The sequence below is a fragment of the Betta splendens genome, chromosome 15 (genome assembly GCF_900634795.4).
Source record: "Betta splendens chromosome 15, fBetSpl5.4, whole genome shotgun sequence".
Lineage (NCBI taxonomy): Eukaryota > Metazoa > Chordata > Actinopteri > Anabantiformes > Osphronemidae > Betta > Betta splendens.
The window spans coordinates 15,660,625-15,686,679 of record NC_040895.2 but is presented as its reverse complement, the minus strand read 5'-3'; the positions used below and the strand labels follow the sequence as shown (position 1 = coordinate 15,686,679).

The 26,055-nt window shown below is 46.8% G+C and overlaps 1 protein-coding gene across 1 annotated transcript; it reads right to left on the bottom strand.

Annotated features, from left to right (window-relative positions):
• Nucleotides 1-152: 152 nt before the first annotated feature.
• On the bottom strand, nucleotides 153-24,843 carry LOC114870797 (inactive phospholipase D5-like). The gene is made up of 10 exons (XM_029175882.3): nucleotides 24,302-24,843; nucleotides 10,489-10,625; nucleotides 6,930-7,104; nucleotides 6,259-6,370; nucleotides 5,872-5,999; nucleotides 5,114-5,311; nucleotides 4,454-4,590; nucleotides 4,204-4,369; nucleotides 3,935-4,025; nucleotides 153-3,693 (listed from the first exon to the last, which is right to left on the bottom strand). The coding sequence occupies exons 1-10, from the start codon at nucleotides 24,470-24,472 to the stop codon at nucleotides 3,170-3,172; spliced, it is 1,839 nt and encodes a 612-aa protein (XP_029031715.1). The 5' UTR covers nucleotides 24,473-24,843; the 3' UTR covers nucleotides 153-3,169.
• Nucleotides 24,844-26,055: the final 1,212 nt, after the last annotated feature.

Below are 26,055 nucleotides of genomic sequence, written 5' to 3'. Positions count from 1 at the left end.
CTTCCACGCTTTGCTGAGATGGACGGAGCTGCCCACTCAGGCCACAGGATTACACCTGAGATAAGCCACCTTGGTTTAATTAACAACCTTTGAGGGAATAAGCGCCAAGTCACTTATATCTAAACACAAACACACACACGGGCAACAAGGGCTTAGAGTAGTTGTTTTTTATTAAGAGTAAAAAGTTAGTGGTCGGATATTTCAGTTATGTGCATTAACAAGGATATACAATAAATATACATTCCCTCTGTATCTTTAAAGGTATATAAGGTTTTATTATCACCTTTTGTCGTCTCTAGAAAGGCTTATAGCTACTGTGCACAGTTTATAAAGGCAAGGCATGCAAGCGGCAGTCATGCCAGAAAATGTAAACAGAAAAAAGGTAGGCAACATCAAAAAGCTTTCACAGCGAGCATCGTTCCCTTTAACGTCGTGGCTACTTCACATCCAGCTACTTAATATAGTTTTACAGAGCATTCATCTGAAAATTCTGCACTTTATTTGATCTTACTGGTGAAGTTTTTTGCTCATATTTTATGATTTGCATGTAGCATATTGTAAACCTTGGCATCTGCAATCTCTCCTCCCGAAACTAGAATAAATCTATGTTAAAAACATGCCACTCAGTGAACAAGTAGTTTAAATAAAGGCCTGGGCACAGAGTGCATTAGCTGAGTTCCTGCTCCTGTGTGACAATCATACGTAAGGTTATAGCAGCATAAAGTTATGAATCTGACTCCAAGACAGATTCCTAATTGACATTAGCACAGTGTGGTGTTGTTATACATAGATAATATCTGGACATCATTATTAAGCCGATCCTCATCTTCTTCAACAACCCAGTATTGTTGTTCTTCTAACTTTCTGTGAAGAAACACTTGTAACACTTATTACATCCTTGTGTGTTTTCATATTCAACTTGAACATTTATTTTATAATGTGTTATTTGTATTTTGTTATTTTGTTTCCTAGTACCACATAAAAAATAACCAAATATAAAAAAAAAACATTCGCTATCAGCATATTCTAACAAATTGCTGTTATTATTATGATATTGTAGCAGGTAAGAAGAAATATTCCTGCTCTCGACATCCTCTAGGTGGCAGAAGTTGTCCTTTGCAACCAGATTGTCAAGTGATGTTTCAGTGATTTCATGATCACAGAACAGAGTCTGTGTATTGGCTTTTATCAAACCTGTAGAACAAACAGCAAGTTTAAACATTATATTCTGTTCTGAAAATGGCAAAAGCTTAAATAGAATTAAAAAATACTCAGTTGTAATTTGAATGAAATTACAACTATCTTTCTATAATTCTACCATTATTTCTTAGCTTTGACTAATGATTACTTCCTCATTGATCAATCTGCCAATCAATCTCTGTGTAAATAATTATTTAAAAATCTACAATCACAACCATTTAAAGCCCTTTTTGACAAATTAAAATGTCTTATTGTGTCTGAGTAACCCAAAGGTACATCCTTTAATATCAAAGAAGACCAGAAAAAACCTATTGAAGATTGTGCAAAGTTTGAATCAGAACCTGTTTTCTTATATATTTCTTGTAAATGTTGTTCGTCTGCGTCAGCTCGTTCCCACTTCACCATAGTGAACCAGTCTGTAATTATTTCTCAGGAGCCCGATGCAGTTTGTCTTGTCTGAGTTAAATTCAGCAGCAGAATTAAATTATTCCCCTGTTCCTTCTGCTAAATGACTAAGTATTGATTACACTTGTGCTACTTTCACATTGAAGCACTTAACATAACATGCTGCTGAGGATATCACTGGCTACCGCTACATGATGTTATTATTAATTTTTGTTTCTTCATTGATGGCTTTGTAAGTTACAAGTTCCTCTTACATTATAAATCCACAAACACTGTTGCTGAAAGTCGTAGAAAGAGTAAAGGTTTCAAACCAACATGCAGTCACTGACAATGCAAATGAAAGGTGCTACAAGCTTAAACTGCGGCAAATATGTTGTTCTTTGTTAACAACCCAGTAATGTTGTTTGCTTTGACTACACACGGTGAGATAATATATTTATATATATATATATATATATTCAGTCATGGGCACAACATTCCAGGCCTCACCCCTGTCCTTGAGGTTAAATTGCACCAATTGCAAGCTCTGTTAAAAATTCATTGTATTGATTTGGCTGACGGCACAGACCCTGTGGCCCCTTCGTCTTCCAGCCAGCCCTACAACAGTACGCTACAGATATATGTTCAGTATGATGATGATCTATAAGGGCCGCTGTCCGATCAATAGCCCCTTTTCCTGGTTTTCACCCACTGCTGTTAACTTGCAGCCGTGAGTGTAATTTTTCAGTGACATTTTATGTGGTAAATGTATGTACGTTTTTTTGTCTGATAATGTGTCATGTCGCTGTGCAGCGTTGCTGCATCCATTCTTGGTTGAGTTAATACTTGGTAGTGTTTGGTTCTTGTGGCATTAAGATTAATCCATCAAATCATATGGTGCATATGATTTGATCGTTCTCCTTAGACGCTCAGCTAGAGGCTAGTTCTCTGAAGAGGGTCGGGATTTAAAGTCCTTTACAGTCGTAGAAGTAACAATCTAAATAAGTTAAAACTGTAATTATTGGAATATAAACAGGTGGTTCTGGTTTGCTTGATCCCAGGTACTGATTATAGTTAAAAAGGTTCTGTCTAAAGTTCAAGAGAAGTCAAGCATCCGCAGTTTCGACATCAACAACAAGCAGAGCCGTGCGTCCTCTGCTTTGGAACACCTGTACATTTTCCTCTGTCTCTGTCTGCATAGACATGCAGGTGTGATGCTCCGTTTAAAGGGTGATAAATTATGAGTGTCACCAACAGCTTAAGTGACATTCAATACTCAGGCAATTGGGAGCATTCAACGAGCAAAGAGAAGGAAGTTAAGTAAGTAGCAAGTCTGTAAGTTACAGTGCATTTTAAGCAGCGTTTCCTCCATATGTTTCTTTCCTTAAAGCCTCCAACGGAGCTTCATCGTTGCGTTCCTTCCTGAGATCTTTCACGTACGTCCCACAAACCACGTTTTCCTTAAAGTCCAAGTCTTTTGTTTCATTTTTTTTACAAAATGACAATATTAAAATGCTACAAAGACATTTGAGTGGTTTGACACTGGAAGCGAGCATCACTCAGTGAACAGGAGCCCGTCCTGAGGTCACAGGAGCCCGTTGGGGAGCTCCCTGCTGCCGCTGCTCTCAGCGGACTGGCCCTGTGCATCCACGGGGTTCTTATGATTATCACCTTTGGTCTGAACCTGTTTGTTGCCACGGTGACTTATTTTGACCTGTCCCGTCTTTTGATGACTGTCTATACTTAGCAGCAGACCATCTGCAATGTCTTGTCTATTTCTATAGTGTTTTCCTGTAATTGACGCCTGTCCACTGCTCTTGTGCCTGTTTCTGATGGGTGCGGGTTGAATATTATGGGCTGTAGTATCTGCTCTGTTGCCTAAGTGGCTGGATTTGACTGGCACCGGCATGCTGGTCTGGTGCTTGTTGCACACAAGGCTCTTGTTGGCCTGCAGGGAGCGGGTGTAACGTGAAAACCAGTCCCTCTCAAACGCAGCCTTGAGCTGCTCCACCACCGTGGAGTTCCTCTCCTCCGTGCCCTCGGGCTGACTGACCACTAGACCCGCTCCTGCGTTAAAGGTGAAGTCATTTCCCACCCAGTCAAGGTTACCTGTCAGGACACAGAGACAAAAGGGGAATACTGTGTTTGACTCAACACAGACAGAAAAATGGCCCATCAAAACCTAAATTATTTATCAGGCAACTGGGATCGGCTAGTACATGACTCTTTTCTGCCAGGATAAGGTTCTTAGATTATAAATGTATAGAATAAATCATGTTATTTTATTAGACGCCCACATTTTAAAAAGGGTGTTAAGCTTCACAATACAAAATGCAAACACTGAACTCACCTAAATAAATGGCTCTGTCTGTGACCATAAACCTATTGTGGTTTATTCCCTGCAGACCGCCATCACTCAGCGCTCTGGGGAGGAAGAACTTCTACACACGCACACACACACACACACACACACACACACACACACACACACACACACACACACACACACACACACACACACACACACACACACACACACACACACATAACAATGTAAAGTTTAGAGGTAAAAATAGTAGATGGTAATATCCAGAATTGCCACCAAGGACTTGTACTTACAGCCTCCAGGGAGCAGTTGGCCTGCTCCATGCACAGACTCCTCAGAGACCAGATGAAGTTGAACGTGAGCGGATGAGTGTTTTCCCAGCAGCTTATGAGCAGACGGACCCTCACCTTCCTCAGGATCAGAGCCTCTCGGATGAGACCATCGATGCGGGACCAGTACCTTGGTAGCGACGCAGACAGCACACACAGGGTTTAATGATGAGAGTTCAGTGATGAATGTCTGCCGGAAAGTGTGGGCTCTAACCTGTGGGAGCTGCTGTTGAGCAGGGGCAGGTAATCAATGATGGAGATGTAAATGAAGCGCTGAGCCTCCTGTATGACCCTGGAGATGGCTTCCAAATCACTGGTACGATCGCTGGGCAGGAAGACGTCTGGGGAGCTCTGAGGAGGAAGAGGGAAGTGTTGAGGATTGGCTGCTCTTTAGTTAAGCACACAGAGAAGGGTGTAAACAGCTGTGTGTAGTCATTGTACTAATAACCATTAAAAGTGTTTCTATCAAAACATCCTTAAGTGACATTTGTTTATGTCTACAGTCTGTGCTTATCTTCATATTAGGAGGCCAAATCAACATTTCCTTTGCTTCATCGCTCATGTCTAGGAAGCAGATGACAATAGAAGACACTGTGTCCTCAAACCCTGTATGAAAAATGTACTCTCCCACCCACAGCTGTCACCTCCAGCGCGAAGGGGTTTCACACCGAGTGTGAAGCGAGTACTGCGTGTACTGGGCTTTGTGGTTTGTCCCACAGTGGATAAAAGTTGGGATGAGGTCGTAAGAGGTGCATTTGCTCCTCTGTTGTTTAACTTAAAGCTGATCATGGTTCTCATTTCTTGAAGTGCCTGCTGTAGCTTTTAACTGGCATGCAGGGCTGTGGCGGCTGCCACGCTTTGGGCTGTGACTCACTGAGACGTAGGCCTGAGCCTTGGTGTGGTTCAGAGTGAGCTCCAGCGGCGCGTCCTTGTTGAAGAGGGCGAAGAGGCGCTTGGACCAGAAGGACGGGATGAAGTCCTTATACTGGAGCCCCCAGTAGAGAGCGAACACTCTGTGGAGGTCCAGGGCCAGACAGCTGCAGTTGTACATCATCACACCGAGCTCCTTCCTCTACAACAAACAAGGCATCCGTTCAACATTTATTAGGAAATAATGATTCCATTCACAGCAGTCGTCTCCATCACTGTTTATTTAAGAAAGCTTTGCCTAGTTTTATTTTTTATTTTGATGTTGACCTCTAATGATTCCCAACAAATTCTGCTGTAATGAACTGCCCAAGAATCTCAGCTTTAAAAATGAAGAGATCAAGGTGAAAGAATGGCTGCCTTCTGTTTTTAGATGCCAGGACCTTGAATGGCCTCCTGCATCCACACGGGCATGGACCACTCATTCATACTGTAGCTTGCATCTACAGTGGAAAACGCATTCAGTGTCTGACAAATGCATCAACCTGTGATCATGATGCGATTTGTTAATATTGGTCTGTATAAATAAAGGATTTTGCCATTTTTAAAGCTGGAAACAAAACAAAAGCAAGTGGTTTAATTTTTTGTTTGATTTGAAATTGTGTTCTATTCATTCTGTTGCATCTTTACAGAGCCAAGATTGGGATTAAAGCTCCCTCGCAGCATGTTTTGTGCATCTCATTGTACATCTTGCTACTGTAGTACCGTGGCCAGGGATCTCCAGTCCATGCTGGCACTGCCCAAGTAGAAATGCCTCCTGTCCACCACCCAGAAGGACGAGTTGAGGTGGCCTTTGGTCAGTGCTGTTGTGTTCAAATAGTGGACCTCAGCATCTGGACGGAGAGCAATAGAGAGTGGGCACAGGGCAGGGATTCGGCAAAAAGCAACAAGGAAAATAAATTGGTGACGAGGACGATAAAGGATGAGCAAACGGGATCGACGCGAGAAGGACACGTGAAGGGAAAGATGGAACGAGAGTGGGACAAACAGGAGCGAGAAGAATCAACAGACTAAACAGACAGATAATCCACAGCATGTTTGGACACAAACAGACACACAGACTGCTGTAACAGAGCGAGGGTGGGAGCTGACTGTGTGTGGCCAGAGTCCACAGTTCAGTGGAGTTCCCGGAGAGGCCGCTGGCGATCTTCAGCTGGATTCCTCGAGCTTTCAGCCCCTGCAGCCGCGACAGCAGCGCTCCGCCCTGAGGACCACACCAAAAGGGAATTCATTCTGTGAGAAAAACATTTCTGTGGGGGACTTTTTTGATTTAGTTGCTCACTGTGAATTCCTGTGCTTTTTCTAATAACAATCCATGGTGCAAGTCATCATTTTCTTTCTTTTGCATTTTCCCTTACGGGCATAAATATTCTATCCTCTCCTGCTGAGAAGTGCAATGATTTTACCTGTGCTGCAGCATCTCATGTGATGAATAAGAGTGAAGCCAGACACTGTTTAATGTTTTTGCACGTAGTCAGCAGTCACGACGAAGTGAGGGAAGCTTGTTGTCTTGTGTTTCTGAAATCTTTTCACATTTTCTTGTTTTAAGTTGCTGACATTGTTCTTTTTACGCCTTTAAATGTCAGTGTTTGCTGTTGCAGTAGGTAGTAATTACTTTGCTGATGCTGCTTTAATAACTGTACTTGTAAATTGTGAATTGCAGGACGTTTTGTTCATTTATCGGTTTGCAGGTGACGAATCGGTCTTAAAATAGAAACATGGTTGACATAAATGCCACAGTCAGTTCCCCGTTGGTGCTGTACCTGTCTGGAGCTGGGTTCACTGTCGGAGGCGTTGAGGAGCCACAACGGGGAAACTATCTCCACGACCCGCATGGCCTGGTCCAGCAGGCTGCACAGCCCCACAGACAGAGGCAGGTGGGACGTGCCATTCTCCAGGAAGGAGATGTCGTCCGGGATGTTCTCCACAAGCACCACTCTGAAAATAACATGATGCAGGGAGAAGCCACAGTAAGCCGTGAAAGCATCATTAGGTCACGTCAGAGCTGTTAATGGAAAAACGCTGAGCTTTATGGTCGTCCCAAAACAATTATGTGATTGTCATCGTGGCAAAATTATTATAATAATTAGGCTCTATTCGTTCTCCCCCAATTAAGACTCCTCCATGACACATTAACGAACAGCTCCCTGCTTCCACGTTCATTGGATCATTAGCTTAATGAGAGATTTCAAGATTACTAAACAACATGTGCCCTTAGATCCCTTCAAGCATCATTAAATTGCATACGGGTCCCCTCCGACGGGGGCTGAGCGTAACTGAAGGCTGATGTGCAGAGCTGTCAGCAGTGTAGCCTGAATTACATCCAGTCAGCAGAAGGTGATTCATTTTTGCTGTATTTGCTTAAGCTTTTAATACGGCCTGCACTACTACACACACACACACACACACATAGATCACAGATCACATGATGTGAGGCAGAGAAATAGAAATCTACTAAGCTTGTGTTGATTGTGTAACGCAGACTACCGTGGCTCTTAAGGTTTTTTGTCATCCATCAGATGTAAAATGCTCCGATGTCCTTTTTATGTTTAGACACGACTTTGAGGTTTCCTCGCTGGTTCAATGCCAGCTCCTCTGGCTCACTGTGACTAATAGAGCTCTCTAATGTATCTCCTCTTCCCATTTTAACCCACCAGGATGCATGAAAATTACCTCTGGAGTCAACATGATTGAATTAGCTGTGGCAGCGCTGGATCTGCAGCCACACGGAAACAAGCTATTATCAGGCTCCGGCGCTCGACACGTCCTGCGTATCTGGCTCAGACATTGGGATTTGAGAGGGTGCAGTGAAGCTCACCAGGAACAAGCAGCTGAGACGTTCAAAATGCGAGTGTTACAACGAATTCAGTGTGAATCGCAGCAGAAGCTTGTGAGGTTGAATGTGTGAATCCGAAGAACGAATCAGTGGTTGCCAGTAGTTAAGATGGAGCTTCAAACTTTCCACTTCAAAATAACTATTGCGTCATTTGATCAAATGATGGTAGTCGCTATTATGAAACCATTTTAATGACTCTATGGATTTGTTTTGCTTGTGCGTTTTCAGTATTGACTGTCCTCGATCTAACGTAATCGAAAGAAACCTTTCCTGAAGTTATAATTATAATCCACAGGACTGTAATTTCACACTTCGACCCGTCAGAGCACAGGGATCAGCCGAAGTGTGACAGCCTGGCGCCTGGCAAGCGCTTCGCTCAAGGGCACAGCGGCGGGAGCATGTGTTTTAGGTGATAATGTACTCGCAGCACATTGAGCGGCAGTTTGCCAGCTCACACACAACATAGAAACGTATTCCTGGCTAAAAGTCGGGAGTTGGAAGGTGAAAAAGGGGCAAACTGCAAAGCCTCTGCACTCACCACTATCCCTGCCCATAGAAACACCAATCAATAGGTTAACACATCATCAGAACTACACATGACCCGTGCTGTATTGAGATTCTTATTATTATTCAGGGCTCCTGTTTTCAGCGACGAGACTTTCATGTGAGTGAAATGAGAAGCAGTGTGAAACCGAGCTGAGAGGAGGACGGTCTGCAGAGCGTGGAGCATCCATCGCTAATAAGACAGACACTGGGGAGCCAACAGGAGGCCAGCTTATTATGGGAGAATCCCTCTCTGTCCACTCCAGCGCCTGCGAGGTCTGATGAATGATGGAGTAGCGTAAACAGCCAGATGTGCTTCGCAGCGAGGCAGAGGTTGGTATCGTGATCATAACAGATTCCCACAGTGTACTGGGAGTGTTTTTAATGATAATATATTAGTTAGTTGACACACTTTGAGTAAACAGTGAACGTGAGATTAAATTGCCGCAGCCTGTTTGCATAACGTGTGTAATACGGCCGATCACACGCGTGTGCGTGTGCCGCTGTGGCACTTTGAGCGTCTGACATCTGATATAAATGATCCGCCCTCTCACAAGCTGCCACATGGGGGGACATGGACATGGGCAGGGCAGGAGCTGCAGCCAGCGTGAACACACTTCACTACACATGAGCTCGACTTTGAGTCACTGAGATGTTCATTTGATCTAATGTTACACTGACTGACAAATGAAAGCAGCAAAAAAACATTTAATTACAATTATTCAGCCGTAGCCTAAATGACAGACAAATGTAAAATGAGTTATGGTTTTAATTATTCCTCGTGTGTGGGAACCGTGGAGCCTGTTTTAAACAGTATTAGTGTGGAGCCGGTTGTTGTGAGGTGCTAAAAGCTACATACATTTTGGGGATGAGGCAGGTCAAGTTCTCCGAGCATCAATTATGTCCCTGCACCATGCGAGCGTGGATCAATACTAACCTGCTCATCAGCCAACTGACACCGGGCACTTCCATCCACACGCCCACCGGCATCTGGACACCATGAGACGCACGCACCTAAACGCTTTCCACGGCGTTGTAAAGCCCGGGAGCGGTCTTGTTGTCTGTCAGTCAGAGCTGCAGCTGTTTATCCACAGAGGACGAAGGGGGAGCTAAAAAGCCACGTGCGTTTGATTGTGCGCAGCAGCGAGACGCGGGACACGAGCACCGGCCGCGCTCATTAAAACAGATAAAAGGCAAATCTGCATCACAAACAAGCAGCTGACTCATTGTTTGGGCCACGAAAGGTTCAGAAAGGGGCTCAGTAATGGATGTGAAGCACCACCCTGGACCAATCTGCTCTAATTACATTGCTGAGGACCAAAGGTCTTGGATTTCACCTTAAAATAATCACTTTTCAAAGTGTGACCCGTTGCTTTAAGAAATGGCAATGGCTGAAATGTGCTAATCCATGTGAGCATTGGGTTCCATCCGTCCCATTAATGGATGTGAACATACAATTTTGACCTGACGACAAACCCCATCATTTTACACCGCAAACCCATGAAAGCAGATTTATCTGTTTTAACTACATCCTCCTCCCTTTTCTTCTTCCATCTGTTTCACTTCGTCTCCATCGTCGCTCTTCAGCCTCGTATTTATCCCTCATTCTACTCTCAGTCCTTAAAGGTCCTCGTGAAGAGCCAAGGCGCCCAATTGAGCTCGGCAACTTGGGATTAAGTGGAATAGAAAGATGTTTATGGAAGGATGTTAAAGGGTTCATTTGGGGAGGAAGAGAGAGGAGGGAAGTCATTCAGTTGTTTGAGTGTGATGAGGAGAAACCAGTGGGATGTGGAGAGTGGAGCTGCCAAGTGACTGCTGATCAGTCCACACTCCAAACCGAGGGAACCGGGCCTGGCGTGAAGCAGCTTTTATAATGACCTCAGGGCACAGAGATGATAACAGGATCTGCTGAATCGCGCTGATTTAATATTTGCACTTCTCACCTGCACTCCTTGCTACAGTTCTCCTCCGTAATCCCGTCTTCATCCTCACCCCATACATCCACAGCTGAGAAAATCAGCGCCACCAGCACGGCGAAGCAGCAAACCAGGGCGAATATAACGATGCACTTCTGCTGAGACTGCAAGGAAGAGAGGGAAAAGCACATTGATTTCCTAGTGTAGTGTGAAAACAAGGCCAAAGTGCCTCAGCCTCCGCTTCTGGCTGGCGGCAGCGCCGCTTGTCACGTCTCCTGATTCATGCGCGCCTCAGCAGGTCATGACATGATGCACACTCACAAGGTCCAGAGGACGCAGGACGGGCGACCTTGAGTTCAGACTTTCAAAATGGGAGCAAAGGACGGGGAAGAGGCCTGAGATGGGAAATAAATGAAAACATGTTTTTCTTTGGTCTTATTTTTAGCCGTTGGCACTTGGGTCAAATCCAAAGGACCCCTCATGGATGAGAGGGATGTAAAGGTCACCGTGAGAGGAAGACTACACGTCAGCCTCTTCATCTTGTCATCACAGACCTTAAACTTACCTTAAAGTAAAGACTGAGTGCACTGTGTTCGCACTCATACATGGAGATCAGTCAAACCTTGACTACTTCACTGCAGACATTGGTGCCGGTACAGCAGGTTCTGATGAGGTAATGGAGTCAGTGTACCAGCCAGAAGAAGTGCCCCTCAGTGGATGCTGATGCATTCAGTGTCACACTTGCTTAAACAAGCATCTGTCTGAGTTGATGTGTGACGGAGGATGGAGCATTTCTGGACCATTACATTTACCTCCTCCTCATATCAGAGCCACAGCATCATGTGTCCACGGAGGAAACATCTGCTGCCGTGAACTGAAGCCTCCTCAGCAAACACCGGCAGAGTGGATGGAGGTGAAAGCAGAGCTGTCACTCATCTCTTGACCCCTTTACTATAGATTTACTGCAGTCAAAGCATTTGCAGACTGAGGCCCACCGGGAGAGCACTCACATGAGGCTAATAGAGATATGAAGAGGTCAGAGTCAGCGTCTGCGCTGATATGTGCAGCACAGTTATGATCAATACAGCAGCTGTTACAGGAAGTGGTCTCATAGTAACAGTTTATAAATGGCTTTCTTTAAATGCAATAGTCCCTCAGTGAAGAGGACGAACCCGTACGTCTGCAAATGAGTAACGCCGTGATTTCTTACAGCAAACGTTTACTATTCACCGATCAGGTCGTCGTGAAGCTTGGACGCAGCTGGAAAAGCAAATGTTTTGTCTGTTTCTTCTAATCTGGTGCTGTATGACTGAAAACACCACGGTTGCCGTGAGCGACTGGCGCTGAAGTAATAACTAAAATCCTTGTTTAGTGCGATTGCGTGACAGCTGTTTTAAAAAGCTCCTCAGAGTCTGTGAGAGGTGGGTCAGTGGATGGAAGCAGAAACAAGCCACTCAGAGGCAGACGTCTGTTCGTCATCAGCGGCTGGTGAACAAGATGCTGCGGAAACGCTTTCATCCGTCCGGTCGCTTCAGGTTTGATGTGAGCGCCACCGCAGCGAAGAACAATGGCTTCACAGACGCGTCTGTCTGCGCCGCTCACCAGCTGAACAGCATAAATATAGCAACAGGACTTTGATACCAAACCTCCCAGGTATGTGGGTCATATTGGATTCCTATATTTCTCTCTGATTCTGGTGTGCAGACGTTTTCATGTCCTCTCATATACACAGTAAATGAGGAATGAGCATTCAAGTGTTGCTTTCAGTTATTATGTGGACTCTGCACCGCCTTCTGGTGTGTGTATCCATAAACCGAGGCTGCAGAGTCTGTGTACTCTGAGGTGATGGACGATGTTCACACACGTTCTGCTACGGACCAAAAATCACTTTAACGGCCGTTCACTTAAAGGCCTCGCTCGTTTCAGCGTGTTCATGCCGCACAGTGTTAAGGGACGACGCCGTCACTCCTCTGATGCATCGACCACGAAACAGCGCCTCCGTGAGTTGAAAAGTCAAAAAGCATTCAGAGCTGCGGAGTTCAAGGTCGCTGCAGCATTTTACCACCAACGAAGTGCAGTCACTGCGTTCTGCTTTGACTGGCATCAATCAGCCGGCCTCTCCAGGCGTCCTCGGTCTGGCTCCCGTCGCAGCATTATTCCCGCTGCCACAGTGTGATGGAGATGAGGGCGCGTCAGGGGAGGAGACTGTGACGGCAGGAGGTCAGCGCTCTCACGCTCCGTCAGTGACGGGAACTCTGTGGGAATAGTTCCTTCCAGCCGCAGACGCTGCCTGGTTGCTTTCTGTCCTTGGGTTGAGACCGGCTTCATGAAGCTGCGTCCATCATCATTATCACCGTGTTTACTGTCTGGGTCGGTGTCTTCACCCTGTGTCCTACTCCTCCTGCAGCTCCAGCCTTTCAGCTCCAAGCACTTGTTAAATCCAGGCGAGGCCCGAGGAGCAAAGCAGTGGTTCTGGTTCTGTGTGAGATGCTCAGCTCATCCTGTCTCACCTTTGCATTCCCGCGGCTCCCTCTCCGTCTGTCTGAGCGGTCCCAGCGCTCCTCGAGGCGCGTGCAGGCGAAGGGCTCACGTTTGCAGAGTCTCAGTCATCCAGGACTGAGGATCAAGTGTTTAGACGAGGAAACGTCTGCAGGACGACAGAGGATGTCTGGCCGACTTTGAATCCCTGCGCGGAGCGGTGGCCGGTTGGCCGACGGCCCTTTTTCCATCTCTGGCTAATTTGAAAAAGCAGTGATCGTCTCCGTTTGACTCCGCTGGTCAAATAAAAGAAAGGAATGGATGGCCCGGTTCTGGGAGCAGGCTCCGGCGACGGCTTCAAGCCTGGAGCCGCACGTCCATGAAGATTTTCCACTATCAGTCTGTTTGACAGCTCTGTCGAGACCTGTGCGATTGTGGATCTTCTTGTGTTAGTGTTGATGTCAGGGGCTGTTACTAGAAACCTCATTTATATAAACAGTAAATTTACTGTTTATATTGGGCTTAAATATATTATGTTAGACTTAAATATATAATGCACCACTGAAGGATTATTTTTAAGCTGAGAAAAGGTCACAGACAAGCAAACCATCCTGAGCTTCTGTTATGATCAGCTGTTTCTCCCTCAGTTCTTTATTATCGTCTTGGCTTCCGGTCACATCCTGTTATGGGATGTGCGGCTGCTTTTCAATTTTGCCAGCTCAGACGTGATTTAAAACAGTGTTCACAAGACCTGAAAATGAAGGATGGGACTTTCATTACAGACCAAATGCAAACAAGAAGCGCTGGAACCGTGCGGCGCATGAGACGTCTGGCTCAACACCAGCTCCTGTTTACTGGATCGCACTTTCCACACAGCATCACTGATGTCAATCAATACAACAGCAACATCATCCATCCTTAACACAGGTACACACACACACACACACACACAACACGGTCTGGAACACTGACGAGCAAAAGCAAATCCATAAAACATTTAATATCATCCTTCAGACGAACCCAGAGTGAGTCACAAAACTCCTTTTACTGCTCTCAGCGCGTCAGATGCTTAGAGTCAACGTGCTGTTAATAAACTGACAAAAATATATTTCTGCTGATTCGCTAGAAGTTCAGTTATAGTTCCTTAAGTTTTCACCAGTGAGTGTGAACTCATCCAATTCGCTTCTAAATAAATTGACGTTTGATTTTTGTCCCTGTTCTCGCGGCTCGCGACCTAAAATGAAATCATTCGAAACCGAATTCCTTCAGTGTCAATTAGAGGCGGTTCTGCTGCGGCGCCGAGGGCGGACCCATCCATCGCGGTTCTGGTGGCAGCCTGAGTCTGAGAGCGGCTCCGATCGCTCCCAGATTTACTCTGACAGTCGTGCACCCTCATCAGTCCGTGCTCAGATGGGAACGGTGCCGTTCGCGCCGTCTCTCCATCTGCAGCTTCAGCCAGAAATCCATTCCCCGGTCCCTCTCCGGGACCGCGGGCGCTGAAGGGGTATTAGATTAGATGGTTCCGCGGGCCCGCTGAAACCATCCGTCACGCACTTTAATCCGCCGTGTCAGATTGTGACACAGGAGGCCGGGACGCAGACGCTTCCCGCACCAAAATAATCTCACAAGCGATGAAAACCATAACTTAGGATTGCAGTTGCTGAACGCACCTGCTGGCTCGGCCGCAGAGTAATTGACGTTTGAAGGGCTCACTGGCAGAGCCGCTGTGACGGATGTGCTTTTCTATCCAGAGGGCATTGAAGCAGATTGGTTTCTGTGATCTACTGAGAAGGGTTGCAGTCAATCAAATGGGCCTCAGCCAATTTTGACTTGTTAATGATTGTACAATGGCTGTAATCAGCAATTTAGGAACTTGGTGATGGTACAATAAATAACAAGGGCAAATCTTAATTCCAACAGAATCTCATTTGGATAATTTAGGTCCTGACACACAGATAAATATTATTTAAAGGCATCAAACCCTTTGGATGGCACTGTACACTCAAAGCCGACCTTCAACGGAGGATGTGGCGTTAGAAGTGTTTGTGAGCCGTGGCGACAGAAGGACCAGAGGAGGCGCTTCAGCGGTGATTTGTAAAGAACGGGACCAGGACGAGGAGCACGTCGTGCCTCACACAGCAGCTGGCACGGACCTGGATGCTCGGCCGTGATTAATCTGTCACCATCAAATATAAAGCGAAGTGTGACTCTGTTAGTCATTGTACGGATGACTCGGATTTGCGGCGTGCGTGGCCCTGACAGCCCGTCGGCCTCCTGCATCACCAGGCGGGCGACAGTGTTTGGTGGTGGAGTCACATGTCGCTGAAGTCTTTCCTGTATGTGTTATTTAATGGTTTAGGGCATAGATTTCAGTCTTCACCTATGTGAAGGTAAAACACACTTTTTTATCAGCATGTGTCCAAAGCACCTCAAGATGATTTTCTGTTAAGTGGAACTTTAGTGCGTCTGCTTGCAGCCATCATCATACGAGCTGTGAAGCTTCTCCTAACCTTGCGCTCGTTTCAGGCCTCCCTCCTTCTTTAATTCAGCTGTTGCACATTAATCCCAACGGGGACCTAAAAATCAATAAGTCAATTACAGTCTCGCGGAAATGAAATGAGCGCCATGTTGAACGTGATGAGACGCGGGCCCTCCATTAACTCCCAATCAAGCCTCCGTCCTTCCACAGCCCGCCACGCCCCAGTCCCTGCGTGTGACACAGCCGCAGGGCGTTCATCTGGAACTTCTCTCAGTTAGTTTCTCCGTAATCAGTCAAAAGGAAAGGAAAAAGTCAAAGGAACACTTCACTGATTTTTAGTGGGGTTCACTCAGACTCAGACAGAGGAATAAATGAGAGTTCCTCTGCATAAAGGGCTGCGGAATATGATACAAAACACGTCATTCTCAGCTGGAGAGGGAGGCGGGGCCAGGTGGAGAAGGGGTGGGGCCATGCAGAGATGGGGCGTGGCTCGGCCGACACGGGGGCGGAGCCTGCTGCCATTACTGTACTCGCATCCACGTACAGCACTAATGTTCAATAGACATATATTATTATATATTATATGGAAGACAGCGAGTCCTGCAGTGTGTTAGCATAGTTTGATACTCGTGGTCACTTTACTTTAGCAGCTTTAGCTATTCAGCGCTAACTTCAAGATACCAAGAAGAAGCTGGAAAAAGCAGCCAGGACGGGTGCAGCAAAAGGAAACGGTATTAAACCAAAATCCATTTTAATGTTGCTCTCCCAATTATGCAGATATGAGGCCTGGAGTCCCTCGTCGTCAAATTAAGATCCTTATTACTTTTATAATAACAGCTAGTCTGAGGTACAGGTAATTCATGCTTCCGTGGGCGTAAGGAGCCATAGGACACAGGACAGCGTGTGCTTTGCACGGACTGAGTGCGACCCGCTGCTGCGCTCTCGTCTTACTCTGCGTTTGTGCAGAGCTCTGCGTTTCTCTCCTCGCCGCTGATCGTCCCGTGGCCACGGCTCGGCGGGAACCCGGCCGGCGGTCGAGTCAGCGGGATGCTGCGTGACGGGCGCGTAGTGATGCTTTACCCAGCGGCCACACACACACGGACGCACACACCAACAGTGTTTGATTAAAGCTCTGCCAGCGGCGCTGCTCAGGCTCCATCCCCTGACGAGCCACGGGCCGAAGCACAGCAAACAAGGACAGACACTGAATGAATGAATGAATGAATGAATGAATGAATGAATGAATGAATGAATGAGGGAGTGGCCTGCGTGGATTCACAAACGGGGGCTCAGTTCTCCGTCTCCTCTGTGTTTTGCTTAGGGCTTTTAGGGCAGAGCGAGGACATTAGTAGCATCAAATGCGGCCGTTCCCATTATAAACGTAATGAAAGTCTCCAGACAGTTAAAGGCATGTCGCTCCCACACAGGGCTTTAGGAACAATCAAACTTAATGCAGGACAAGACCTCTTTGGCTCCTTGTTTTTATGGCTGAGTAAAGTTATCACCTCGGGGACAGGGAGATTAGCTGTTGAGGACTGGATCTGCAGTGCAGCTAAAACACAGCAAACCTCACCGTGACCTTTCACAGGGTTCTCAGCAACGTTTCATGGAGCAGAACTAGTGCAGGTCTCCAGTTTGTCTGCAGTAAATGAGTTCAACATTTATAACCCAGACTTACTGGAACAGCACAAGTGTTTGGACCTGGTCCTGCTGGAACCTTATAGAGCTAATGAAAAAGAGCCTTGTGACACTGAGTCATCTCTGTTTAGTTCGTCTGATGATGACGAGCGGTGAAACCGGACTCGGATTTGGAGCTACTGGTGAAAATCCAGAACAAAATGCAGCAGCAGCACGCGTTTTTAATGAATCTCAGGCATCTGTGATTTATAAATGAAGGCAGCAGAACGTCCACTGCCCAGTGACAGAAGCTTAATGAGAATTGATGCACAGTGAATAGATGAAAGAAAAAAAAATCAAGGACAAGAAGAAGCAACGCACACTCTGGAATAAGACGCTCTATTCACATCTGTGAAAACCACAGCAATGAATTCAGCAACATCTCATCTGTCAGACGGACAACGGCTATTAACTGGAAACTTAGCGCCGTCCAATGAACAACCAGCTCTCTTCTGATGTAATTAGGGTGCATCCATAATTTATTCTTCCATAAATCAAACAGTGTGATCTCAGTTATGATCTTGTTGTGTTCTGATAGGTGGCATTTGTTTTGCCTGGTTGAAACCTTGTTAGCGCCGCGTGATGGATCACGTGTCCGTTCAGTAGCTGCAGGAAGTGTGTGTGCGTGTGTGTGTGTGTGTGTGTGTGTGTGTGTGTGTGTGTGTCCGACTGAAGGAGGCGGCTGCTTCCACAAACACAACGAGGGAATCACACAGAGTGCGGCCAAACACTCGGCTTCAGATTAAGACAGACTTCGATTCCTGCTTTTCAGATTTTTCCTCTGTGAGACTTGTCAATATGTTTGTTTCTGCCTCTGGCTGTAGAACAAACAGGTCACGCCGGTTTGCTTTGAATGCTGATGTGTTACACTGGGAGAATATCAAACCCTGGAGCTGGAAAGAGTGACAGCTCAGACGGCCTCTCCTCCCTTTTCTTTCAGTCCAGTTTATTGGATAACGTGAAACCTCAGAATGAAAATGCCCAGATTAGCATATAAACGCCACCACAATAAACACTTTCATCCACTGATGAAGTGTATATTTAACAGCGCCACCCTCCAAATGCATTTGATCAACTATACGGCGGCGGCACCAGGAGAAACACAGCCGTTTGGAAATCAATTCTGTGCTAAAACTGCACGTCTCCAGTCTGAGGTCGCAGTAGTCGCTTCTACTGAATCTGCAGTCATTCTTGTGGGATGTGAGAGCACAGTTTGGAGCAGAGTCAGTCGCTGCGCATGAAGGAGCGTCTGCTCCCAGACCCTGAACTTCAGCTAATCCAAACGAAAGGCTTCCGTGTAAACAAGCCACTTCACGGAGAGGCTCTGGCCACGATGACCCGCCTTTGATTAAATACCACTGGTTCCGTCCCGCTGTCTTTGCCTAATGCGGGAGCACGGTGGTGCGGTTGCCATAGCGACCGCCTCAGGTGTTTTGGGCTCCCCTCTATGCGGGCGCGCTGCACCGTGGCCTGGCGGCTTCTGGGCGCGTTTGCATGTGTGAAGGAGCGTGTTCCCGTGAACCAGGCGCATCGACGCTATCTGAGCCGATTTACAGCGAGCACGAGTTTAGTGGCACTCAGTCGTGGCCCAGCAGTCCACTTGTCAAGGTTCTCTGTGCTGAAAGAGTCACGAGGCCGTGAGACCAAAACCAACAGAGACACAGAGCAACGACCAGCGGGGGGAGAGAGAGTGCACAGAAGCCTTACACTGGATTCATAGCTGGTGAAGATGATGGGACTGGTCACAGTCTATAAACACTGCTCACAGATTCACTCCAACAACCAGTGGGAGCTGACCAGTTCACTACCAGGTGTCACTGGTTTCCCCCCAGCATCGCTTGCTTTTGTCTGTCAGAGCCTGGTTTTAAGCAGAAAGCTCTTGTTGTGTATCATTTTTACCAGAGCACACAATCCATTAGGTGAAACTAGAGCTCAGGATTCATGCGTGTAAACAAAACTGAGGGTTCAGACGAGGGTAAAACAGGCAGGAGCCCTCAGTGACACAGCTCCATGTTCTACTCATCACTCAGAACATCCTCTGTCCGTGGGTGTGTGATTCAGACGCCCTGCATCATCTGAGTGATCACGTTTCCCTTGTCTTCACTACAAACTTAAATACACTACGCAGAATCCATATACTGTACAAGCGCCACCCACCTTCACCAGAACTCATCATACAACAGAGAAAATACAGATAAATAAAGAGGTTCATCATAATAACAGCGTTCCTGTCTCTGCTCTCGCTAAAGTAGATGAGAAAGAGCTGTGATAAGTTCTGTTCTGAGGTTTTAACACATGACGGAACCACAAAACTGTGTCAGCCTTTTTATGAAATAGCCCCATGATCGGTTACACAGCCTCACAAGTCGTTCTGGAATCAGGCACTAAACGAGTCCAGGAAGGACATCAACACAACGTCCGCCGCCCGAGCAACAAAACAGTGAGAAACCTGTTTGTGTCCGTTGAGCAGGAAAAACGCACACGGCTCATGACAACACCACAGAGCTGTAGTAAGTGTCTCACCTTCATCGTGCATCCCTGCGCGGCGGGTCCACCCTGCTGCACATGGGCTCTGAAGAAGTGTGTGTGTGTGTGTGTGTGTGTGCTGCGTCCCCTGGAGTCAGGTGTGTGTGCGTGTGTGTGTGTGTGTGTGTGTGTATGTGTGGCTGTGTTGGCCTCCGTAAATGCAGGTGTGTGTGGAAAGTGGCGCTCTCCCCACGTCTGAACGGACGCTCTCGCACCTAAATCCTCACGCTTTCTGCCCCTCGCTCGCTCGCTCGCCCGCTCGCTCTGCGCGTCCACACTGTCCCTCGCTCCTTCTGGTTTCTTGGTGTTTCCTGTCCCTTCCCTCCCTCTCAGGATCACGTCCCTGCGCTCCTCTCGCCTCACAGTATCGTGCGCTGGTCCCCCGCCTTCTGACTCTCCCTCCCTCCCTCCCTCCCTCCCTCCACTCTCTCCCTCCCTCCCTCCCTTTAACACAAAGCTCACATTTCTCTGCTCTCTCACATGGACACAGACAGAGGGAGGAGGAGAAGAAATGGATGTTCTCCTCCTGTTTCATTTGGTGTCTGTGCATTTCTTTATCATTTCATCTCCCCCTGCTGTGGGGATAGTGAGCTGCCTGATGTAATGTAATACACACCTTTTGTTGAATAAGAAGTGCATTGATATGAAAATCCTAGTGATACGTGTGATAGAGCGAGATGCTCGTGCTCCTCCTGGATTTCCTACCTGCGTACAGCGATGATGGCTTGATCTTTTCAGTTACATCTGGCACAGACGCCATGAGAACAGTTCATGTTGAACTTCACACTTTTTTTAGGGAGCAGTGACAATGTTGGAAGCGAATTGAAATTCAGAGCAGCTCCCGGTTCAGATGCAGAGTGGGGATAGTAAATCTTTTAAACAGCACATCTGCAGCTGTGCACTGGTGATGGACGGCCAGCAGGGGGTGCTGTTTATTGACTGACAGGCTATATAAATACAATAAGCTTTTTAAATGATTTTCCAACATCTATTTAGGATACACCACCACCACCACTGTCACTGTCTGATGGCTGTGTCTTCAGATGCACGCGTGTCATATATTTCACTGAATTTTCATCTCGGCTGCTCAGACGTTTCAGGCACTAACTATAAAACAGTAAATGTGTCTGCAGCCGAACGCGTGCAGCGGCTGCTCTGCTCTGCTGGGATTCGCTGTCAGGATGCACCAGCCTCTAAATGGTTTCAACCACGGCGCCAGCTGTTCAATGGGTACCAACACAAGTCGTACCTGCAGCAGATGGTGGTTGCTGCAGGATCCCAAGGGTGTGAAAACAAGGTACAGAACGTTCGCAGGAATGGGAAAGTTGACAAAGTTTCAAAGGACACTTGCATATTACTAACTAGCACCTTGCGGTTTTCAAGCTAAAGTAACTTACTGTAAGCTGATGATTAGATGTGCCTCCACCTGGAGGCTCAGGCGGAACACAGCTCACAGACACAGAGGATGAGAAGAGACCCGCTTATAAAACATTAGCTGATAAATCCGGCTCAGGTCCTCACACACAGGGAAACGTTGCTCCAGCATTAAAACCCTAATCATCTTGATCTCTGCTCAGCTTCATCTACATTATTGAAAGGTCTGAACCACAAGAGTGCACTAAGCTTCCAGCGTAAAAATTGTTTCGCTGTGAAATTCAATAAAGAAGCAGTCAAATCATGATGAGACAAAGATGGGAGGGATATTAAACTGGGATAGGAAATAGCAACATCAAAAAAATCCTGTTTAATCTTGTTTTATGAACTAAGAGTGCAGAGGAGGAGGTTAAATCCCCCCTGACATTCCCATGATTTTCATGACAAAAACATTACCTTCCCTCTAAGACAACGTTCATCTGAGTCCAATGAGTTCAGCTAATTGCCCAATTAGTTCACCTGGAAATAGCAGTTTGTTTCCAGGTGGCCTTTCACCATAAACACACGCACGCACGCACGCTATAAATCATATTTTCTCTGAATGTCTGACTGTCACTGTTTGATGTCTGACCAGTCATTTGCCACATTAGCCAACAGCGCCCTCTGCTGCTCATAGAGTGCAGGTACTGCAGCTTATGTTATGATTGAGTTTACAATACGACACATCCATGCACCGTACAGTGTCACGTTAGGACAGTATAACACTCACGTGGCCCCTGCTTTGTGTATTTGAAGGAATACGTCAAGTACTAGACTTCACGTCACATATCACATCTTTACCTCCATCGTGTGTTTTGGTGACATGGCTTTTGAGACACACTGCACCTTGTAAACTCCCCTCTGGACCCAGAGCCAGTAACAAGCAGCAGGGATTTTTAGTGAGTCCATCTGTGTTTGATGGATATTTTTCAGCAGTGAGCAGTGGGGAGGAAACTTTGATTAAAGCGAGAGGTCATGGCTCAAAGTGAAGATGCTGCTGAAGTAAGAGTGAAGTAAAGTGAGGCTGAGCGTGAGCCAGGACGTCGGACGAGCAGCCAAGCTCCGTGAGCATCAATTAAGTTGGTATCTCTGTATTGAACTAAACGATGAGCGCAGGTGATGGATGATAACAAGCTTCTGGCCAAAGGCATCTGCACGAACCAGTCACACATCTAAAAGGTGTTCTCCTGGCAGCGAGATCTGATGTGATTTTCACAGCAGCAACAGGAACAACAGCGCTTTCTGCCTGTCTCCAAAGGACCGTTTCACTCATGGAATCAGTTCTAATCATCCATTCAGTGGCCAGTAAATAAAATACACGAGTGATTCGTAATTAAAGAAGTGAGTCATGTTTCAGCATCTCTCCTCTTTGTCCCTAAAACCATGATCAGTCTGAGATATGAACCAAAGCTGGGTCTATATCCATCAGAGCCTCTGACTAATATTACCACAGACTTGGGTCTGTACATCAGCACAGCCATGGAATTGAAGCTGTTATCAGCACTCTGCTTCACGCGGCCCCCCCCTCAAAATTCATGAGGGACTGGACCTGCTTTGACCCAGAGTTCGGCTCACAGCAGCAGATCTGTCCGAGGCGTCTGCAGAGAGTCGTTCCAAAGCAGCTGGAACCAAACGCCAGCGATACGTCATCGCTGCCACCGTTAATCTGATTGTGAATGGTTGGAAATGTACAGTCACGCTTTAAACCTGTAGACAGTTCGTTCAAAGTCTGTGACGTCTCATTTTATCCCTCCATTTTTGAAAGACGTCCCCTTTCAGTCCCTGTCCACACCTGCTTCGACTCTGCTCTGAGTTCTATGGGAGGTCGCGCTCGTCTGTTTCCTCGCAGACTGTTGTGACTCGGCTTCCACGCCACCAGGGGCAGCCTGGTTTCACCCTTTTGCTCTTGTGTCCTTGTTTCCTGTCTTGTGTTTCCTGTATTAGTTTGATTGGGTTCACCTGTCTTGTCTGGTATTTAAGGTCTCAGTTTGTGCACAGTCTTTGTTGGTGCATTACTCATACTTGTTACTTATTACTCGTTACTCGTTACCGTGCCATCGTGCTCTGTCCAGGTTTGTGTGTTTGTTCACTGTTTGTGTTGGATACTGTTGGTTGCATGTTTTGTGTTTTAGTATGGCTACTTAGTTTCCTGCTCTGCAGTGATCTTTTGTTTTACCTGTGAGTTTTATGTGTTAGTTTGCATTTTTTGTTTCTGGCTTATCCTGCAGTCGCAGCGTCCTTAGTTTGTGTTGTCCTTTCTGTATGTTTTATTATTAAACCATTTGTCGTCAGTCCTGTCTGTGGGTCGTTGCATTTGGGTCTTCTCTCCCAGTTCAGTTTGGTGGCCATTGTAGCCTGTTTCCCACTCGTGGTGAGTGTGTGTGTTAGAATATTGTTCAGTCCAGTTTGACCCTCGTCCGTAACACAGACAGATCAAATTAAAGGGTCTCTTTCTTCTTTTAACCTCAGACCGACCGATCTTCATCGACCTGCGATCGCGTGCGTTCCTCGGCCTGCGTTCAGTCAGAGAGTTTAGTGACAGAAGCATTTGCTGACTAAAGGTCACTGGAGGTTGAGTGACTGTGGTTATTTATGTGAAGTGGCAGCTTGACTGAGACCTCCCTGCATCGTTGTCTCTGTCTCTAATTGTGTTCTTATCGCGTCCCCGTCCTATTCACTCCACATGTGTCACCTGCTGTCAGCGGAGCCGCTCTTCTGTTTCGTTAATGTCGATTCCATTATGTAATATTACAGTTTCGTGTGTGTGCGGTTGGGTGTGGTTCTTCGTCTGCTCCCACTGTGTTTGTAAAACATGTGAGTCTGTGCATTACGTGTCTGCTGCGTGTGTGTGCGCGTGCGTGCGCGTGTGTGCGTGTGTGTGTGGAGGTGCAGAAAGGCGACAGGCTGATTCATCATCCGCAGACGAGCTTAAGGAGCAGGACGTGGCTCGGTGCCTCTCCAGCATCAAATATTCAGCACACCTTCTCCCAACACAACATCTCATCACAACATCAACACCTTTAAGCTCTGTGTAGAATAATGATACCGTTCACCTGCAAGCGCCGAGTCTCCTGGAGACCTCATAGCTCATCTCTACCAGATAACAGAAGCCGTTGATGAATGGTGCAAACATGGACTGAGTTAAGCGAGGAACAGCGTGTTCCTCCATCGATAACAGGAAGTGTCCCTCATGCAAAATGCATCAGCCTGCCGTGTTAAACAATCAAAGCATGGAGGGAGAATTCAGATCCACCCTCCATCACTTACATGTTCCAGCTTCTCCCTCCTGCGAAGCCAGACGCTGGCTGAGTAGTCCTGCTGCTGCACCGCTGTGATGATGGAGCTGGCTGGAAGTGCGGCGCCTCCCATGCTGAACCCTAACCCCTGACCCTTCAGGTCCTGGCCTCCCGTCGGCCCGCGGAGCCCTCGCAGCTCCATCGCTCAGGTGATTCTCGGTCCTTCGGTTAAAGTCCGGCGGTAGGAAGATCTTCCTTCTTGGGAGGCACCATGTACTTTTATCTGGACAGCACAACTAAACCAGTTGATTTGAGTAGAATATGCTTTACTTGTTTTCCATGCACACGTTCATCTTCAGCTTTCAGCATCATCCTTGTCTTGTTGACAGTTTCATAATTATAAAGTAGGGTAGTCCCTGACTCCACCGGTCCTGGCAAAGGTCCAGGGGCTGTAGGAAATCCGTGTCCATGTGCATTCGCCCTCTCTCATCAGTGCAATGTTTGCTAAGTAACTCCCGCACAGACCTGCACGCTGAGGTCTCAGCAGTCAGACCACTCTGATCGGGACTTCCGTCGGCTCAGGCATCCCCCGTGTGGGAGCATATGTGTGAGGAGGAGGGGACGAGAGGGGAGGGGAGGAGAACCTCGGAGAAAGAGGTAGAAAGAGAGCGAGGGGCGGGGGGGGGGGGGTGTAGTGATGCTGATGCAGAGTCAAGGCAGGGAAAGACCCCAAGGCTCATTTCTATCATCATTATTTATTATTTCTGCTGCTACTTCTGCTCCTACTTCCTGTTTACCTCCTGTTGCCAGTTCTGTCCACCTCACGCAGCCAGACGCTCCGCCTGCTGCACGCACGCAGTTCAGTCATGGTGCATCTTTAGTGAGGAGGAAGCCAGAGATGTCACACACATGCACTTTTGACCACACACACACAAACAGAAGGCTTGGCTCAAGGCAGCAGAGTGGTGCAGTGAGGCTGCAGCAGCGCTCCTCCCTTCCTTTACCTTGGCTCACCTCCTATCAGAGAAGCAACAGAGCTTAGAAACTTTAATTGGACGATAGCGGCCATCAACCGCCGGTACAATGGACAGACACACACACACACACACACACACACACACACACACACACACACACACACACGGGTGGCACAGAGCCAGTATAACTCACGTCAGTGGAAGCCATCCATTACTGAAATGCTCGGGGCAGAGGATGCAATACCGCAAATTAAAAATGTAATATAAGACGAATAAAAAAATACAACATGCGCATGTAATTTTGTTAAACGAGACTAACTATTAAATAGAAAGGTTTCAGGACAGTCCTCTGTAAAGAAAATTCCCTTTCCCTGTAGGATGCTACAGCCTGAGCCGCCCATACAAATGACCCTACAGTACAATATACATGCAACCTTTAAAGGATGCTGTACATTAGATCAGCTTCAGCCAAATCAATAAAAAACTCATCTCTTAAAGTTCTGATCATAAAAGAAAGACAAACTTTGACCAACTTTACTCATTCAATACATTTAGCGAGACAAGGACTCAGTATTTCATCTAGCGTCGAGCCCTTTCTGATGTTTTCTGTGTAACTATGTGAGTAATGCTGAGTCACAGCTGCTCACTTATTTTACTAAATCAAACACACCAGTATTATCCAGCCCTGCTGTATTCCAGTCACACTTCTCTCTGCAGAGTGGAGCATCGGAACCACCAATGCAAACACCAGCTGAATACTAAGCGCTGGTTAATGATGGGACTTGACTGGATTCAGGCCAGTTCATCT

What these genes read in the sequence shown, in the direction of transcription:
- LOC114870797 (XM_029175882.3), bottom strand. Translation starts at nt 24,472, where the DNA reads ATGGAGCTGCGAGGGCTCCGCGGGCCGACGGGAGGCCAGGACCTGAAG. An exon ending in GGAGGGAGAAGCTGGAACAT is followed by an intron (nt 10,626 to 24,301) that starts GTAAGTGATGGA and finishes TCTTCCTTGCAG; the next exon opens with TCTCAGCAGAAGTGCATCGT. An exon ending in AGGCTCAGGCCTACGTCTCA is followed by an intron (nt 4,591 to 5,113) that starts GTGAGTCACAGC and finishes CTTCCTCCTCAG; the next exon opens with AGCTCCCCAGACGTCTTCCT.